This window comes from Sturnira hondurensis, unplaced genomic scaffold, assembly GCF_014824575.4.
Source record: "Sturnira hondurensis isolate 20B ecotype Veracruz unplaced genomic scaffold, ASM1482457v3 Scaffold0006496, whole genome shotgun sequence".
In the NCBI taxonomy this organism is placed as follows: domain Eukaryota; kingdom Metazoa; phylum Chordata; class Mammalia; order Chiroptera; family Phyllostomidae; genus Sturnira; species Sturnira hondurensis.
The window spans coordinates 4,337,933-4,357,385 of NW_028079127.1; the positions used below are offsets into that span (position 1 = coordinate 4,337,933).

Below are 19,453 nucleotides of genomic sequence, written 5' to 3' on the forward strand. Positions count from 1 at the left end.
ATAAACTAACAAACAAAATAGAACCACAGGCATAGGAATATGGAACAGAATGAAAGTCATCAGAGGGGAAGGGGAAATGGAAGGGATATAATGGTGGAAAGAAGGGGAAGGGACTAGACAAAGAATATGTATGAATGATCCACAGACATGGACAATAGTCCATTCCCAGTGTGTGAATTGACTGTGGGAGAGGGGGGAGGGGAGAGAGGGTGAACTGGGTGGAGGAGGGCAAAGGAGGAAAAACTGGTACAACCATAATACAATAACAAAAAATGATTTTAAAAAATAAAACAAAGAACAGAAACAAAATGTATTTGTATAAACAAAGGACTTTAGAAAAGAAAAAACATCTATTTTGTTGTTAAAATATCTACTGAAAGCATTCTGCAAATAATAAGAGTTAAATTGATGGTAAGAGACTAAATATAAAAAAGCTGTGTAAAATGACTTTCAGGTTTAAAAAAAAAAGATTATTGGCACACATGACTTTATCAAAATTATCTTAGAGAGGAACATTTTAATAAGCCCTACCTGTTTGAATGTCTCAGGGATTAAATCTGCAATAAGATAATTTTATATCGAAATACCCATTCTTGTATTTTTGTACTTTGATTTTTTATATTTAATTGTCTTTAACCAGCATGTACTTTCATAATAACTTTTACATAAAATATATCATGTTCTTTAAGTTTTGCATCATCTGTAAAATTGATTAGCATGGCTTTGCTATCTTAATGTAAGTCTTTGATGTTGTTGAACACAATGGTTCCAACTGTCTGTCAAATTAAATAAAATATTATTTTATTAATGCTCTGAAACAGTTTTAACCAATTGCAAATATATTTAACCATAAACCATGTTGTCCACATTATCTGCAAGATTACTATGCAAGACCATCAAATATACTGCTGAAATAAAGATATACTATTTCTATAGAATTATTCTCATTTGCTAGTCTAATAAACCTATCAAAAACAAATCAAAAGATGTTAGTATAATCCAACATGACTTGTTCTTGGGATGTTGGTACCTAGAGATCACTTTTTCCTTCCTAAGTATTCACTAATCTCCTTTCAAATAAATCATTTATAAATTTTTCTGTGGCTGAACATCAAATTCACTAGATATCAAATCAAAAACTGAATAATTCAACTGTGTTTCAAAAATGTAGATATTTAACCATCCTTGATATTCTGATACCATTCCCAATTTCAAATATTATTATTAGTGCACTTGCATATAGTTGAGCAAATTTCCAATGTCTTGTGATAGTTGTTCAATTGAATCTGGGAGCAGATTTTAAAAAGGTGTCAAGGGAAAAGTAGATTTATTTACTTATTGAAGAACAACTGAGTGCCCATATCACGCTGGATCTTACGAAGTTTAATTCAGTTAAAAAACATAACACACCACTGAACTGGTGTTGAATTGAATCCTACGTGTTTATTTTGAAGGTGAAAAGACTAAGGCTTTCATCCATGAAGTGACCACTTAAAGTCACACAAATAACAAGCCACTTTGTTAGCACACAGTTTTAATCCAATAATTTTTACACTGCAGCAGGATTCTGCTTTACTTTATCATCTATTAATACTACACAGTATTCCTGAAGTACTGACATTCTTTTTCCTTGTGACATTTTAAAAATCAAAACTTGAATTTAAAAGTCAATTCTGCCAAAAGTTTACATTTGTTTTCTCACCATTCTTCCTCAACTGAAGCTAATCTATGTAACCTGTGTCTTCAAGTGATAGCCTTGTTTTTTGTTATTACCCTGTGCACTGCCTCCTAATTTCTGTACTTGTCTGATACCATGGGAGAGACCCTGGGCAGTCACCTCCTGTCCCCGATTCACTGGGATCATTTCTGAGTTAGACCATTACCATCTCATTATTTCAAGACCTTTCCCCCTAAAATTTTAGAATCCTTCTTTCATGTAGTGTGAGCTTCCAAGTTATACTTAGTTTTTCCTTATATTTCATGTCTATTATATTAAATTTAAATGAAACAGTTTCTCTTTCTCCCAAACTTTCTTCCCTTTCTTTAATTTCAGTTACCCATGGGCAGCTGCAGTCAGAAAACATCAAAATTTTCCAACCATCAACACTGCCTGCTCCTGACATCCAGCCACTGACACCATCATGGCTTGATGTTCCAGAATCACTTGAAGCAGATAATGTTCCTTCTGATGTATTGCCAGAAGGTCAATAGTAGCTTAATGCTACATAGTAGTGTTTACATTATTCACCTCACTTCCTGTCATCACAATATGACACTTTGAGAGAAAGAAAGAGACCACATTCACAAAACCTTTATTATAGTTTATTATTATTAGTTATTGTTAATCTCTTATTGTGCTTAATTTATAAATAAAACTTTATCATAGCTATGTATATATATTAAAAAGGGTGTATATAGGGGTTGGTACTGTCTGCCATTTCAGTCATTTATTAGGGGTCTTGAAACATATCACCCACAAATGGGGGGTGCTGCACTATCAATTAATTATTTTACTTCTGAAATAATTGCAATGATAACAGCTCCACATATTCCCAATTTTGATATAACTATTTTTGTTGTTTTCAACATGCTTGACATGGGCATGGTAGAATGCAGTCCCTGAAGATCAAGAACAGCTGCATTAGCTAGAAGATAGATGATTCTACAGTCACCAAACACCAAGAACAACAGCCAACTCATCCAAACTACCTTGTTTCCACTTCAGAGGATTCTGGGGTTGGGGACCCCTTGTACACTGGGTCGTCTCACTTTCAAGTCATCACTATATCCTTCTTGATATTTCTTGAGATAGCCTCCCTGGCACCCAAATGTTCCACATCAGACTGTACGAGTCCAGTGAGGCAGTTCATTCTCAGCAGTAGATATTCTTTTTCCTAGTTTCACCAGTACCTCATTTATGCTCTTTGCTCTCTACGTCGATTAATTTCTTCCTCTACCTTCCAATACTCATTTTTAACTATTTATTTCCCTACTTACTCTAGGTTACCTGAGTCTGACAATTTCCTTTGCATTTACTCAACTTCTACTAAGCCCTAGTAAGTGCCAAGCCCTTTGCTTACTGTGAAGAATCCTAATATGAATATGACACCATTCCTACCCTCAAAGAGCTCAAGGTCTAATGAAGAAGAGATTTTATAAATAAATGTCCATAATTCAACTTAATAAGTCTGATGATAGAAATATAAAAGGAAAATGAATGACAGTTAAAATTCAATTTAAGAAGTTTTATACAGAATCTACCATAGAAATAAGGGAAGGAAAATCCTACAAGATGTAAATCAAAAGAAAAAAAAAGACCCACATCCTGGAAAATTCAATTCTTAAACTAGCTAAGTACAGTATATTGAGATATCCAGTGGAGAACCACTGGAGATTTATAAGCAAAGAACTGTTTGATAAGCATTTATCTCCAAAAAGATGTTTCCTATGGCAATATAGGGCAAGGTTAGAAGGGGAAAAATGAGAGGAAAATAAAAGTCAGCAGCCTGTTTAATAATTTAAGTGGTCATCAGGACCTGGCAGTGGCAGAAAAATGACACATATTTGGAAGATTTAGGAGATAGAATGGATATAATCTATTGACAGAGTAATTCTAAAGAGTATGGAGGTAATTATTCAGAATGATCCCAGTTGCTGCTTGGTTAGAAAATTATTTCAGGGGAGAGAAAATAGGATGAATAGGTGGAGCATAGGGGATTTCAGAACTGTGAGTCTACTGTGTAAGCTCCTCTAATGATGGATACATGTCATTATACATTTATTAAAATCTCTTGAATATACAACACAATGAGTGAGCCCTACATGCACTATGACCTTTTGTTAATAACAATTTGTGGCATTATGCTGGCTCATCAAATATGTCTCACTAATTCAAAATGTTAAGAACAGGGGAAAACGAGGGGAGAAAGTATATGGGAATGCTATACTTTCTGCTCAGTTTTCCTGTAGGCCTAAAACTTTTCATGAAAAAAGTCAATTATTTAAAGGATAAACAAAATAGGCCCTGGCCAAGTAACAGGTAGGCTTGGCTGAATGTCATTCTGTACACCAGAAGTTTGTGAATTCTATCCCTGTAGGTGCTCATACAGGAAACAACCAATCTCTCTCTCTCTCTCTCTCTCTCTCTCTCTCTCTCTCTCTCTCTCTCATTCTCTCTCTCTCTGTCTCTCTCTCCCCCCCACCCCTCCCTTTTCTCCTCTCCCTAAAATCAGTAAATATATTCTTGGGTGAGGATTAAAATAATAATAATAATAATAAATAAAACAGGAGTGATACCAATTTGAAGTCTCCCAGCCACTTGGGTACATGACTTGAGGTTAGCCATAGAGCAAGGTCTTCTTCTTAAACAGTCTACAGAGTAAGTCTTTGGAAAGCCTGTCTCTACACTTCCTTTGGAACCCAGCATTCTGTTTCAGAGAGCTAGATCCATGCCTTTGATGTTCCTTTTGTAACAGGATGCTGCAGTTCTGGATGTGACAGGAGAAAGGGGGGCATGCCCCCCATCACAGGAGTTGCACAAAATGTGTTTGTCTCTTATGAGCCCAGATTTCCTGAATGATATAATTTCTGTTAACATATTATACATTCATAAACCTGAACATAAATACAAAGTCTACAGATAGTTTGTGAATACAGATTTCTGACTTATCACAGCTATAGAATCTAGAGTTTTTCAGTTCATGTATCTCATGCTTCATATGTGAAATAGTACATAGACTGCAAACTGCATTTCATATAATTCTAATGGATACATGAAGACAGGAGCAATAGAAGAATAAAAAGGAAAAATAAAGAGGTGAAAAACCTCCAATTCGACATTTAGAGAAAGGTGTCCTGTCAACTCTTTGCCAAGCAGATCAATACATTACCCAACATAATATCTGCCCCCAAGATAAAAATAATTAGGAAAAAAGCTACCTCCTTCCTTGAATGCAGAAATATAAATGGAGTGTGACCCCCAAAACAGGGAACACACAACACATGAATTTAGAGTACAACAGAGACAATCATGTTTCCTAGCTGTTGCAGCCACACCTCTAGGAATAAGCAATTCATCACTTCCAAAGGGTGCTTACTCAAGCTAAAACACATCTGATGCCAAGAGAACCTAGTTATCTATGTACACACTGAAAAGAACAGACCTACCTTCAAAAATTAATTCATTCACTTAACTTATGAATTAGGTATACACACTATGTGCTATGGACTTAATGTTTGTGATTCCCCCTAAATTCACATGTTTATAGTCTTTACCTTCATGTGATGGTAAAGACTTCACCATCTTTAAAGGTGTTTGTTTAGAGGTGGAGCTTTTTGGGGGTAATTAGGTTTAGATGGGGTCACGAAGGTAGGGGCCTTGTGATGGGATTAGTGACCTTATGAGAAGAAAAAACAGAGCTCCTTCTCTCTTTACCAGCAGGTAGAAGGTGGCCATCTGCAAACCAGGAAGAGGGTTCTCACCAGAAACCACACCTGCAAGCACATAGACCTTAGACCTCCCAACCTTCAGAACCATGACAAATCATTCCTGTTGTTTAACACACCAAGTCTATAGGATTTTGTTATGGTAACTGAGCTGTGTCAGGTACTATGTTGTCTTGAGCATTGGTTATAAAATGGGGAAAAACAGTCCCCAGATCCATGGAGTTTATTATCTGGTAGGATGGATGCATATTAAACCAAAAGTAAACACATAAATACATATTTATGCAATGTGATAATTGCTAAGAAAGAAAAGTGCTGGAGTCCATGAAAAAGAAAAGTAGAAAAGGGTGATTTAAATTAAGAATTTTTTTCTTTAACATACAAGTTTAGAATTATGTTTTTTAAAATTTTACCGGGGATTTTCTAGATTAGTGATTTATAATTTAACTTAATCATAGTGGTATAACATGTTCCTTTACATTTTACTCTTTTGAAATTTAGTAAGATTTAACTCGGTGACCAACGACTGATCTGTCTTGTTGGATGTTCAACAAATACTTGAAAAAATGTGTGTACTCTGTAATTGTTGGATGTAGTGTTCTAGTCTAGAGATGTAAATTATGACAAGTTAGCTGAAAGTGTCATTTAAATTTTCCATAGCCTTGCTGTTCTTTAGTTTATGTCAATTTCTAGGAGAATAAAATAGAAATAGTGACTATTTTAGATTTTTCTGTCTCCCATGAGATTTGTCAAATTTTACCTCTTAAACTTTGACACTTCATATTTAGAATTGTTGTCCTTCCAGTGAAATTGAGCCTTTTATCATTGTAATTCCCAATGGCAGTGATTTTCAACTGGTGTGCTGCAAGAATTTTTAAAGCATGCAATACCAAACTATTTAGTCAGGGGCACTAGACCCTTTTCCTTTAGATTGTCAAATTAAAAGATGACGACAGCCCACACAATGGTAGCTGCCTACTGTGAATGAATAGAAATTATACCTATTTCCTGTAAGATCAGCAAAAAAATATATTTTTGGTGTGCTGCAGAATTTTAGTAATTAGTTTACATGTGCCATGAGATGAAAAACTTTGAAAATCACTAGTCATGCTATAAAGTCTACTTTGTCTGATATTAAGGGAGCGTCACCAGATGTCTTTTGCTTACTGTTTTCACAGCATATCTCTTCTCTTTCCTTTCAACACACATGTGATATAGGGTGCAGCCAAGGGGGGGCCCAGGAAAGATTTGGAGTTGTGTCCAGAACTCAAAGTGTATATGAATATTGGAGAGATGTATAAGATGTCCTCACCCCTTCCCCCCACAGGTATGAGTTGGGAGAAGGGACACATAGACCAGGAACATGCAGGGCTGTTTTGTACAGCCACAGCACTGCAGCTAATCCATGGCCTGGTCATTTAACATATCTATAGCCTTTGGTGGGTCACTTGGATATGTTAAATGGCTGTGGCCATGCTTGAAGCTTGGGGAATGAAGTCACTTCCCCACAAAATGTGACTGGGGGGCAGATCCCCTGAGTTACAGCGCCTGCGTGGGAGCTTGGAGGACATTGGCTCTAGGACATGGGGCCATACCTGCCCAGACTAACAATGGCAGCCCAGTAAACTTGTAATAATACAGAAATACTGGCAGGTGTAACTGATCGTGGGAGGAGTCGGAAATAAGGGTACAGAGGAAGATGGGCACGGTGGGGAGGGGGATTTAAACCCAGACACGGCAGCCATTAGAGAGAGACACACACGGCTTCAGCAGAGTTAGGACCCCCTATTCTAGCCATGAAAGAGAGAGCCATGTGGTTTTGCCAGAGTTAGGACCCCCTCTTTCCCAGGTGAAAGGGAAAACCACGCAGGTTTGCCAGAATAGAGATCCCTGCGGCCAGGTGAAGAAGAAAGATGCGTTTTTGGTGGAGTGCGGCTTTGGTAGAAGAGGCCCACGCGGCTTCGAGGTGCTCCCTTTGGCCGAGTGGCCTGGAAAGCAGGAGAGACTTTGACTGGAACTTGGTACAAAGAACTCTTGCCAGTGGAAGGTGCCGCATGACTTTGGATTAATTGGAGATCTTGCCTGGACAGGCGACACAGCTCACGTGCCAGCGACCTGAAAAAAACGGACGTGTGCTCTTTTCCTGATTTATGGTACCCGGAGTTGGGACAGTGGGAGAAGGGAGCGATATGTGTGTGTGTGTGTGTGTGTGTGTAGGTGTATACCCTTAAAGACTTTAATATTATAATGAAGGCATTAGGCCTGAATGGCATTAAATAAACATTTTGTTTCCTTTTCACAAATCTCTGGCATTGAGAGATGTCTTTCCAATTGGCGGACAGAAGAGCCCAATAGATATTAGTATACCATCCTTGGGAGGGGCCTCTGTTTTCTGAAGCAGTTTTTGGCATTCCTCAGTGGGTCAAGTATTATCCCCCCCCCTCGGACCCTTGTTCAGTAACACATGCACCTTTATGTTTAAAATGCTTGTAGACAGCATATTTTTTTCTCCATCTTATGCTTGTTAATGATAGAAGGTCTGATCATATCAGACCTCTTTCTCCATCATGGCATGTGGAGGAAGTGCCATGTTCTTTGTTACGAGAACCACTACTATGCAATGCCTTCCTTTTCCAGTTTGTAGTGCCCCAAAGGCAGAAACTGGTGTGTAACTCTGTTAAAATGCATTTGTTAGATGTAACCAATTGCTTCAGACTATTGATATTTTAAAGATCATTTTTCTTTTTTCCCAATCAGAAGCAGAGCTTTACAGACTTCAGTGTGAATATACATCATTTGGAGACCTAATTAGACGTAGATTGTGATTCGGGAGATCTAAGGTGAAGCTACAATTTATGTCGGCAATGAGGTTCTCTGTGCCACACTTTGAATAACAAGGGTCTACAGAATTTGCTAATTCACAGTTACTGAGGTCTTCTAATTCTGAGGTTACAAACTTGAAGGACTTGATGGTGGAAAGTGGGCATGTGAGAATGTGAAGCCAGTAGGGGCCAGTGAAAAGAGCTGGCACAATCAAGAACAATAAAATTTAAACATTTTAAACACTATGCTCCTCCCAAGAGTTGATAAGGTAAATTCAGATCATATTCATCTGGTTATGATTACTGCTCAATACTGTTATCCATATATTAGAATTTCTTATTAATCATTCTTTAAATTTTTGTTTGAATACAGTTGTCTCCATTTCCACACCAACACTTTTCTCCACCACACCCACCTCTCACCATAAATCCTACACCCCTCCCCTACCACACCCACATGCCACTCTAAATCCTATGCCCCTTCGGCTTTGTCCATGGGTCCTTTATACATAATCCTTGAGGATGCTTTCCCTTCTTTCCCCTGTGGTTACTGTCAGTTTTTTCTTTATTTCCATGTCTCTGGTCATATCTCACTTGCTTGTTTGTTTGTTGATTAGGTTCCACTTATAGGTGAGATCATATGGTATTTGTCTTTTACTGCCTGGCTTATTTCACTTAGCATAATGCTCTCCAGTTCCATCCATGCTGTCCTGAAGGGTGGGAGTTCCTTCTTTCTTTCTGCTTTGTAATATTCCATCATGCACATGTACCACAGTTTTTTGGTCCAGTCATTTATTAATGGGCACTTAGGCTGCTTCCAGCACTTAGCTGTTGTACATTGTGCTGCTATGAACATTGGGGAACACAGGTTCTTTTGATTTGGTGTTTCAGGATTCTTAGGATATAATCCAAGCAGGGGTATTGCTGGGTCAAAAGGCAGTTCTATTTTTACTTTTCTGAGGAAATTCCATACTGTTTTCCATAGTGGCAGCACCAGTCTGCATTCCCATCAACAGTGCACTAGAGATTCCCTTTCTCCACAACCTCTCCAACACTTGTTGTTTGTTGATTTGTTTATTATGATGGCCACTGTGACCGGTGTAAAGTGGTATCTCATTGTGGTTTTAATTTGCATCTCTCTGATGGCTAGTGATGCTGAGCATCCTTTCATATGTCTCTGGGCCCTTTGCATATCCTCCTTGGAGAAGTATCTGTTCAGGTCCTTTGCCCATTTTTTAAATGAGATTGTCTTCCTGGAATGGAGTTGTGTGAGTTCTTTATATATTTTGGAGATTAAACCCTTATCCAAGGTATCATTGACAAATGTGTTTTCCCATACAGTTGGTCCTCTTTTCACTTTAATGCTGTTGTCTTTAGCCATGCAGAAGTTTTTATTTTGATGTAGTCCCATTTGTTTATTCTTTGCTTTATGTCCCTTGCTCTAGGGGACATATCGGTGAAAAAATTGCTGCATGGAATATCTGAGAGTCTCCTGCCTATGTTCTCCCCTAGGACTTTCATGGTGTCACAACTTATATTTAAGTATTTTATCCACCTTGAATTTGTTATTGTGTATGGTATAAGTTGGTGGTCAAGTTTCTTCTTTTTGCATGTAGTTATCTGAATCTCCCAATAGCATTTGTTGAAGAGGCTAATTTTACTCCATTTTATGTTTCTTTCCCATATGTCAAATATTAATTGACCATAGAGACTTGGGTTTATTTCTGGGCTCTGTTCTGTTCCATTGGTCTATGTGTCTGTTGTTACGCCCATAACAGACTGTTTTGATTACCATGGCCTTGTAATATAGTATATGTCAGATATGTGATCCTTCCTATTTTGTACTTCTCAAAATTCCTGAGGCTATTTGGAGTTGTTCATGGTCCCATATAAATTTTTGAAATGTTTGTTCTATATCTGTGAAATATGTCATTGGTATTTAATAGGGATTGTATTGAATCTATAAATTGTTTATATTTCTCCCTTTTTATTCACAAATATATCTTAAAATTAACATAGGTCTCATTAAAGCCCATATATATTTCTGTCTTTAAAATATATTTCATATGTATTTTAAATATATTTATCATAAGACTTTCACTTACCAATATATAAAGTTCCTCCACATGTTTTCATTTCTTCTTGGCACTGAATAATATTAGTTCATTTCTTCTTGGCACTGAATAATCTGGATGTATCAAAGTTTATTCATCCATTCACCTACTGAAAGACATCTTGGTTGCTTCCACATTTTGGTAAATAAAGCTGCTATAAAGATTCATGTGAATGTTTTTGTGTTCATGTGTTTTCGATTAGTTGGGATAAATACCAAGGAGCATGACTTCTGGGTCACACAGTGTGAGTACATTTGCTTTTGTAAGAAACTGTAAAACTTTCTTCTAAAGCAACTATACCATTTTGAATTACCATCAGCAATAAAACAGAGTTCCTGTTGCTCCACATTCTCACCAGCATTTGATGGTACTAGTATTTTGAATTGTGGCCATTCTAACAGATGTGTAGTGGTATCTAACTTTTGGTTTATTTTTCCATTCTTTAATATTATATGACCCTAAGCATCTTTTCATATGCTTTTCTGCCATGTGTATATCTTGTTTGGTAAGGTTTCTGTTCACGTCTTTTGCTCATTTCTTAAAAATGGGTTGTTTGTTTTCTTCATTACTATATAAATAGTTCTTTGTATATTACCAATGTATTTTGCAAAGATTTTCTCCCACTCTGAAACTAGTCTTCTCATTTTAAGTGTCTTTGTCACAGAACTTTTTATGTTAATTAAGTCTAGCATCCATTTATTATTGATTGTTCTTTTGGTTTTGAGTCTAAGAAGTCATCGTTAAACCCAAGGTCATCTAGAATTTCAGTTTATCATAAAACTGCAAAAAATAATAGACCACTTAAAATCAAACATTTACAGCAAGAAACAGTAGTTATTTCTCTTTTTAAAAAAGATATTTTACTTATTTATTTTTAGAGGGAGAAGGAGAGAAAAAGAGAGGGAGAGAGACATCAGTGTTTGGTTGCCTCTCATGGACCCTCTACTGGGAACCTGGCCTGCAACCCCCAGGCGTGTGCCCTAACAAGGAATCAAACCAGCAACCATTGAGTTCACAGGCCAGCACTCAACCAACTGAGCCACACCAGCCAGGGATGGTTATTTCTTTATAATAAAATCACTGAAAGGAAAAGTAACTTGGGATAAATTAGGCTACTGGTGAGTTCAGTTTTTTTTTCTTTTATTTTTCTTCTCTGAAAATGTGTAGATATATAGGCACAAGAAAAAGCTGCACTCAAAAAATCAAGAAGGAATGATTCCAAACTCACTCTACAAAGCTAGCATTTCCCTAATAGCAAAACAAAAGACATTATAAAAAGAAAAGTCTAGACCAATGTCCTTGATGAACATAGATACAAAAATTCTCAACAAATTATTAGCAAACTGGATCTGACAATACATTATAAAGGTTATACATCATGACTTAGTGAGATTTATCCCAGGGATGCAAGGATGGTTTAACATCCATAAATCAAACAATGAGATACCACATTAACAAAATAAGTATAAAATATTTCTTTGCAAAGTAACTAAATACTTATAGAAGAATTATAATTATTATTGAATAGTTTTATATTAGTTTAAAAATATATATTTGGATTAATAAGAAAGATACATTGATAGAAGACAAATATCAATCATTCATTCTTCAGGGAACCTAATGAAATGACTAGGCAATTTTTTTACATTATAGAGAATAATGTCTCATAAACCTAAGGAAGAATGCTACCAACTTATCGGATATTTGGGGGAGATGGGAGCAGTAATGGGAAATTCAAATTTATCCTGCATCATCTCAGGGAATTTTCTTTTATATTTACATAGACAAAGCAGTGCAAAGTAGCAGCAATGGAAGGGCCCTAGTTTCCTCTGGGCTCCGCAGAGTATAGTATACAGAAACCCCAGTTCACTGGCATTTGTTACTGGTACAGAGAATAAAAATACCAGAAAAAAGGTTAAAAAAAACTACACTGTGGATTTTCTTACTGTTAAAGGGCTGAATCAATGAGAATTTGAGAAACAGAAACTCTGTCTCTAGGACAAAAACTCAAATGAGAAAGTTTTCCACCTAGGCACAGGACTGGTTATAGCAATTTACATCATAGCTTCTATCTATATTTCCAAAATTAAGTCCTGAGAGGATGAATCTACCTGCAGCCAGGTATACTATTGGGTGATCCAAGGAGACCCTATCTACCTGTTTATGAAAGGGTTCAGAATCAAGGAAAAGCAAACCAAATATCAAAAACAACTATGTGAAACCATAAAGAAAAGATGCAGCACGTAAAATAATGTATAAATACATCTACATTATATTTCACTAAAACACTAAAAACAGATGTTAGAAAAATATATGCTAAGAAAATGAAGTCAAATTTTTTAAATATTTGTTTCTCTATAGGTATAATTCATTACAGTAAGAATTTGTGCCATAAATAGTACCTACAAAATAAAAAAGATACTAACAGAGTAGGAGGAAGAAAGAATAAATGGAAATAAAACCACAGAATTTATATATTCATTAATGTTGTTGACAAAGCATATGAACACTGGAAAAAATCTAGTCAGAAATGTGGAAGACATACTGAAAAACTCTTCCAAATAAAAATGAAATGGATCATGAGAAAATGATCAAAGAGGAAACAATGGAGATGGAGAACTAATAGCACCAACATATAATAAACTTAATGTTGGAAACAAAACAAAGATAAATGGGAAAGATAAAGTAGATAGGAAAGGTTTAATAGATGACAAAATTATTGAGCTAAGCTTCAAGTTTCTTTTTGCATGTAAATAGGAATCATAGAATTCCAAGCATAATTAATCGCATGTAGGTTGACTCTTTATTAAATATTAATGGATGTTTTAAAGTTAAAGGTTATTAGTCAGGTTAATTACAAAGAAGAAAGCACATGAAATGAGCAGAAGAAAGGAGAAGAGGAAGAGGAAATGAAGGAGAGGATAATAGAAAAAGGGAAAAAAGTATCCTAAAGAAGTGGAGAAGAAGGGTGGTGGGGGAGAAATGAAATGGGAGACAGGAAAAACTTGAAAGTGAGGGGAGGAAGACATGCAGGAGGAGAAAGAAAGGGGAAGGGTAGAGAAGAGGGAGAGGAGAAAGAAAAGGGGGAGGAGAAGGAGAAAAAAGGGAGCATGAAGAGGAAAGTGAGGAGGTGAGGAAGGAGATGAGAGAAGAGAAATGGAAGGGGAAAAGGGAAGGAGGACAGAGAATAAAACAGATGAAAAAAGAGAATGGGCAAGACAAAAGAGAAGAGGGAGAGAGGAGGAAGAGAAGAGTTAGAGAGGGAGGAGGAAGAGGAAAAGGGGGAGAGGAGAGATAGAAAAGAGATAGAGAAAAAGGGGAAACAAAGGAAATAATGGAAATGAAAGCAAGGAAAGGAAAGAGGTGAATGGGATATTCTTATGCTTCTCTGTAGCATTACATATAGGAAGAGCAGTGGAACAAATTCTATGAAATTCAAGCAATGGAGCAAATTCTATGCAATATTAGGGGGAAAATTATGACACAAAAATATTATATACCCAGATAAGTTTCATTCATGTGTACATGCAACAGGAAAACATTCTCAGATGTGCTATCTCAGAAAATATATCACTCTTGCTAAAATATATTGCTCAAAGGGCTACTCTAGCTGGACAAAAATTAAGCAAAATAAATATATTAATAATGGCTAAATCATGGAATAAAGAGACTGTCAATAAGCATTGAAACCATTCGAACATAGAATTCAGTCCAAGTAGTGACTATAAATATGGATGAGATAAAATAAAAGAATGAAAATGCCATATATATCTCTTAGAGAAACCATAAAAAATTTAATAAAAAGAAAAGGAAGAACCATAGTAAACTGGATCTAAAATCTTAAATTCTATCAACAACAAAATGGTTAAACAGAAAGAGAAAAGGAAATAAAACTATTCTAGTATCATCTTACATAGGAAGAAATATAACTATATGTTCTCACTCTTGATCCTGAAAGGGAAATAGCAGTGTACAGTGTTACCTTAATATCAAAACAAACCAAAAACAGCACAAAAATAAAAGTCAAACTAATATTTCTAATGAATTTAGAAGAGAAAATCCTCAACTAGAATATCAGCAAAATCCAACAACATATGAAGAGAATTATAAATCATGACCACATGAGATTCATTCAAAGTATACAATATCTGAAAAACAATCAATGTAATCTACTGTATTTATAAGCTAAAGAAGAAAAATAACATGATCATGTCAATCAATGTGAAAAAGGGATTTTATAAAACTGAATACAGCCCTGGCTGGTGTAGCTCAGTAGATTGAGCATGGGCCTGCAAACCAGAGGATCGCGGTTCAATTCCCAGTCAGGGCACATGCCTGGGTTGCAGGCCAATTTCCAGCAAGGGACACACCAGAGGCAACCATACATTGATGTTTCTCTCCCTCTCTCTTTCCCTTCCCCTCTGAATATAAATAAATAAAACTTTTAAAAACTGAATACTCATTCATAATAAATATTCTCAGCAAGTTATAACCCATTGGTTTAATGCAATTATAACTGTAATTAGTACAACTCCTATTAAAACCACAGAAGTTTCTTTTATAGACATAGGTAAGCTCATTCCAAAATATGCAGGCCCCAGAATAGTTAAAACAATCTTAACAAGGAAAAATAAAATGGGAAGAATTACTCTGCCCAATACTAAGCCTTACTCTGTAGCTACAGTAATCAAGAAGTTTTGTATTGGCAAAGGATAGGCATTTAGATCAATGGAACTAAACAGTGAACTTAGAAATAGATCCACACTAATATGTCCAATTGATTTCTGTCGAGTTACTAAATAAAGGATGGTGGCCTTTTTAATAGATCAATTAGGCATCCATAGACAAAAAAATAAATGAATGAATAAAACTTAACCTATATCTTATACAAAAATTAACTCAAAATTGATTGTAGAATAAAATGTAGAAGAACAAAATTTTTAGTGAATAAGAACTTCAAAACAGAAGATTATCTTCGGGTTCTAGGGCTAGGCAAAGAGTTAGACTTGACAACACATGATCCACAAAATAACAAATTTATAAATTGGACCTCATAAGAATTACATACTTTTATCTACAAAATACTTTGTTCAGGGGTTGAAAAGACAAAATACAGAGAGATGGGAAATATTTTCAAACCCCATATCTGGCAAAGGACTGATATTTATATAAGGAACATTCAACACTCAACAGTAATAATCAAGCAATCCATTTAGAAAAAAATAGAGATATTTCACCAAAGAGGTTATACAGATAGCAATAAGCACCTGAAAAGGTATTCAGCATAATTAGTCATTAGGGAAATTCAAAGTAAAATATCATGAGATATCATTCCATGTCTACCAGAATGGTAAAATACAAAAAGTAATGACAACACTAAATGCCAAGCAAAGACACAAAGGAATTGGATCACCCCTACATCACTAGTACTAATGTAAAATGGTAGTTACTGTGGGAAGTAGTTTGACAGTTTCTTACAAAACTCAGCATGAAATTACCAAACGACTAAGCAATTGCACTCTTGGACATGAATAAAAACAAATGTTCACACAAAAACCTACACACAAATGTTCACAGTGGCTTTTTTTCATAATTGCCAGAAGCTGACAACTACCCACATGTTCTTCAATGGATGAATCGTTAAAGAAAATGGTACATTGGATACTACTGAGAAACAAAAGGCAATCAACTATTAATATGTACAACAACTTAATGAATCTCCAGATAATTATGCTAAATGAAGAAGTCAAGCCCAAAAGGTATGATTGCATTTAAATAACATATTTTAAATGGCAAAACTTTAGAAATAGAGAGCATACTAGCAGTTCCAGGCTTCAAAAACGAAATGGAAGGGAAGGAGTTTAAAGGAGGGGATCATTGTTATGAAAGGATGACACAAGGTATCCTTACAGAGATAAAATTGTTTAGATCTCTACTGTGGTGGTAGACACACATAAGATAATGTTGTGGACTGCCTGGCCTGGTTTCAGGAATTGTAACTCTCTACACCCTGTGGCTAAGGATGAGTCAGTGACCTCAGAGACAAAGCTTGTTGTTGGTAGCGAACAGCTGCCTCAGTTTGCTCTCCTTGCCCCCAAAGTTTGGTTGGAAGTCAATGACGGGTAAGACTCCTCACAATAGCGGGGCAACCTACACCACACAAGATCACTTGGGAGGCCATCATGGAAGGACTGGGGGGGCCTGCAACAAAGAGCAATGGACTCTCGCCCCCTGCTTTGACAAAGCCAGAGTCCCCATGTTCTCTGAGAGAAGGGCTTCCTGGCTCTAATCCCCTTAAGTCTGAATACCTGATGGGTAGGGGTGCAGCTCCTTGCCTTGCTAGAGTGTGTCCTGGGGGAAAATCTGGCATCACAAAGACTTCTTGATAAACCTGTGAAATCTGCTCTGCTAAGAGTGCTTTCAGCCAATGGGAGTAAAAGACAGAAAACTGTACTTGAACAATAATTAAATTTAAAAAATAAAAATAAATTTAAAAGAAAAAACAAGTTATAACACATAAAATTACAATATTTGGATAGAAATAAAATTTGAAAATAAAAAAAGAGTGCTTTCATTCATATGTTAAGGATTTGAGCAGGAAACTCTAAAACTCTCTATCTGACAGACTCTGACTCAGACTATCTACTGTTTGATCTTTGCTGCCCTGTATTCCTGTGTATTATAACCCAATAAAAGCCCCTGGAGGAGGGGGCTCGAGGTCTTTGTTTCCCCTAAAAAACTGGCCACCTCTCCTCAGGCAGATCACAAGTTGTCTTGGTAGTGTTTATTTTCATCCAGGGCAGTGAGGGGGGAATGTGTGGGAAAAGTCACCCCCACAAGATAAGACTGTATAGAACCAAAGGATGGCCCAAACACACACAGTACAGAAATGAATACAAGAAGAGAACTCCAAATAGAATCAATTATATTCAATAAAATGTTAATAAAATAAAATTGTCGATAAAATGATACCATTGGAAAAAAACTCATTAAAGAACAAAATCTTGCTGCATTATTTCTACAACCACATATAAATCTGTAATTACCTCAATAAAAATGTCAATCTAAAAAACCTAGATTATATCATACTAAAATCGAATCCTACTCAAGGGGTCAGAATGCTTATAAACAAAGCAGTTGGATAAATGGTGACAGAAGAAGACTTGACTTTGGGTGGTGAACACACAATACATATACAGGTGAAATTTATCTTGAAACATATAATTTTATTAACCAATGTCACCCCATAAATTCAATAAAGACTTTTTTTAAGTAGGCAGTTGGAAGCCATAGAAACTGGTTGAGGATTAATGACTTGATTAGTGCTGTGGATCAAAAAAATCCTTACAATGATAGTGAGTATGATGAATTAAAAGAGAAATCACTTAAGGCAGGGACACAGAAAACTGACTATAAAGGACACATGGACAAAACCAAGGCAGGGTGGAATCAGGGGAGGGAGATGGAGATGGCTGGGGTGGGGGGAGTGGTGGGAGAAAAAGGCTTGTACAACTATACTTGAACAACAATAAATTTAAAAAAAAAAACAAAAAGAAACAAAACCATAATAAGGGATCAAGTAAGAGAAGATACTGAAACAGATATTATACCCATGGAAGTGGAGGACAGATCTGTTCCTGTGGTCACTTCAGCAACCACATATCCAACATACATTCACTTTGTCCAAGCTCTTTGGTAATTTACACAGGTGGGAATATGATCATAAAAGAAAGGCATTTCCATATTTTGAACATTTTTGTAAAATGAAGGAACACTTTCAGTCCTTGGTTTCAGTATTTTATAATTTTATAAATATAAGTTAAATAAGTTTTCTCATCACTAAGATAATTAACATGTCTTAAAATAATTTTAAGGTGTTTGACACTTTGATAAATATATTAGACTTGTGGTTTTCATTTCAATTGAATGTTTAGAAAATTTGATTAAGCCAGTTTGTAATCAATGTTTAAATGCCTGAAAAAATTTAATTTGTTAATTTTCAGTGTTTTGATTTATTAGTCTAAGAAGGATTTACATGTTCATAGAAATAATATTTAATAAATGTATACATTTATTTCACTGTGCATGAAATAAAATACAACAGGAGTGAAGCTCTTCATGGATTTAAATAAGAGCTTCTCTGCCTCCATGACACCAAGTTTGCATCCTCACTCTACAACCTCTCAGAGGTAAATGGTCCAGCTCTGGAAGGAGGCTGGGTTGTCTTACCTTACGGGGTTGTCCATCCTAGATACTGTGAGGAAGGCAGCAAGATTGGCTGTGTAGGAGGAGCACACAATGAGTGTGAAGAGCCACCAGCTTCCCATCACGATGCGCATGGCCATGGAGTTCACTGAGGATTCACCACCTATGGGAAGCAGGCAAAGTAGGTCGGCCCTGTGCTTCCACTCTCACTCCCTTCCCCACAGAGGTGATCTGTGCAAAGGGAGCCTCCACTGTTGATGCACTGGGAAGCAGCAAAATGATGCCAGCTTATTATGGGGGGCTGTGACAATTTGGGAAAGAACCCTAAGACCACCAATCTTGGAAAGGGATGGAGGACCAAAAAACATAGAAAAGCCAGGACTGGAGTTTTACTGATATGGTATTTGTCAAAACAACAATAAAGTTCTAATATCAAATCTTCCAGTGAGGAGACTCCACCTCACTGTGTTGAGAATTTCCATGCCACAACCTGGTTGATGTAAGATCTATTTCCAATGTCAACCTCACATAGAATAGTCTCAGGGATTCTATAAATATAGAATTACCTTATTCCTGGAGGGTTCCCTAGCTTTCTTTTAAACCTTAGAAAAAAAGATGTATGAAATCACATTTATTAATATTCAGCCCTCACTAGACAATCTTTTTCCCTAGGATTTTCAGAGATTACTGCATATAACTTTCTGGTAGAAGCTGCCTCTTTGAGGTCAGCTTTTTTCTCCTTGGTTCTTTATGTGGTAGCAGAAAAAAGCTCCTACTGAACATTCTCATATAACCTCACAAACAAATGATGCATGTCTGCCATGGTGCAAACGGAGCCAAGACTCATATTCAGAACCCAAATTGTTG

At 36.3% G+C, this 19,453-nt stretch overlaps 1 protein-coding gene across 1 annotated transcript in view; it reads right to left on the reverse strand.

Moving 5' to 3' along the window:
* Positions 1 to 19,453, reverse strand: part of GRID1 (glutamate ionotropic receptor delta type subunit 1) — a 722,282-nt gene that overhangs the window by 95,084 nt on the left and 607,745 nt on the right. Inside the window, exon 12 of the mRNA XM_037049370.1 lies at positions 18,611 to 18,749. Within this exon, the coding sequence (XP_036905265.1) occupies positions 18,611 to 18,749 (139 nt within the window). The remainder of the gene's footprint in view (positions 1 to 18,610; positions 18,750 to 19,453) is intronic.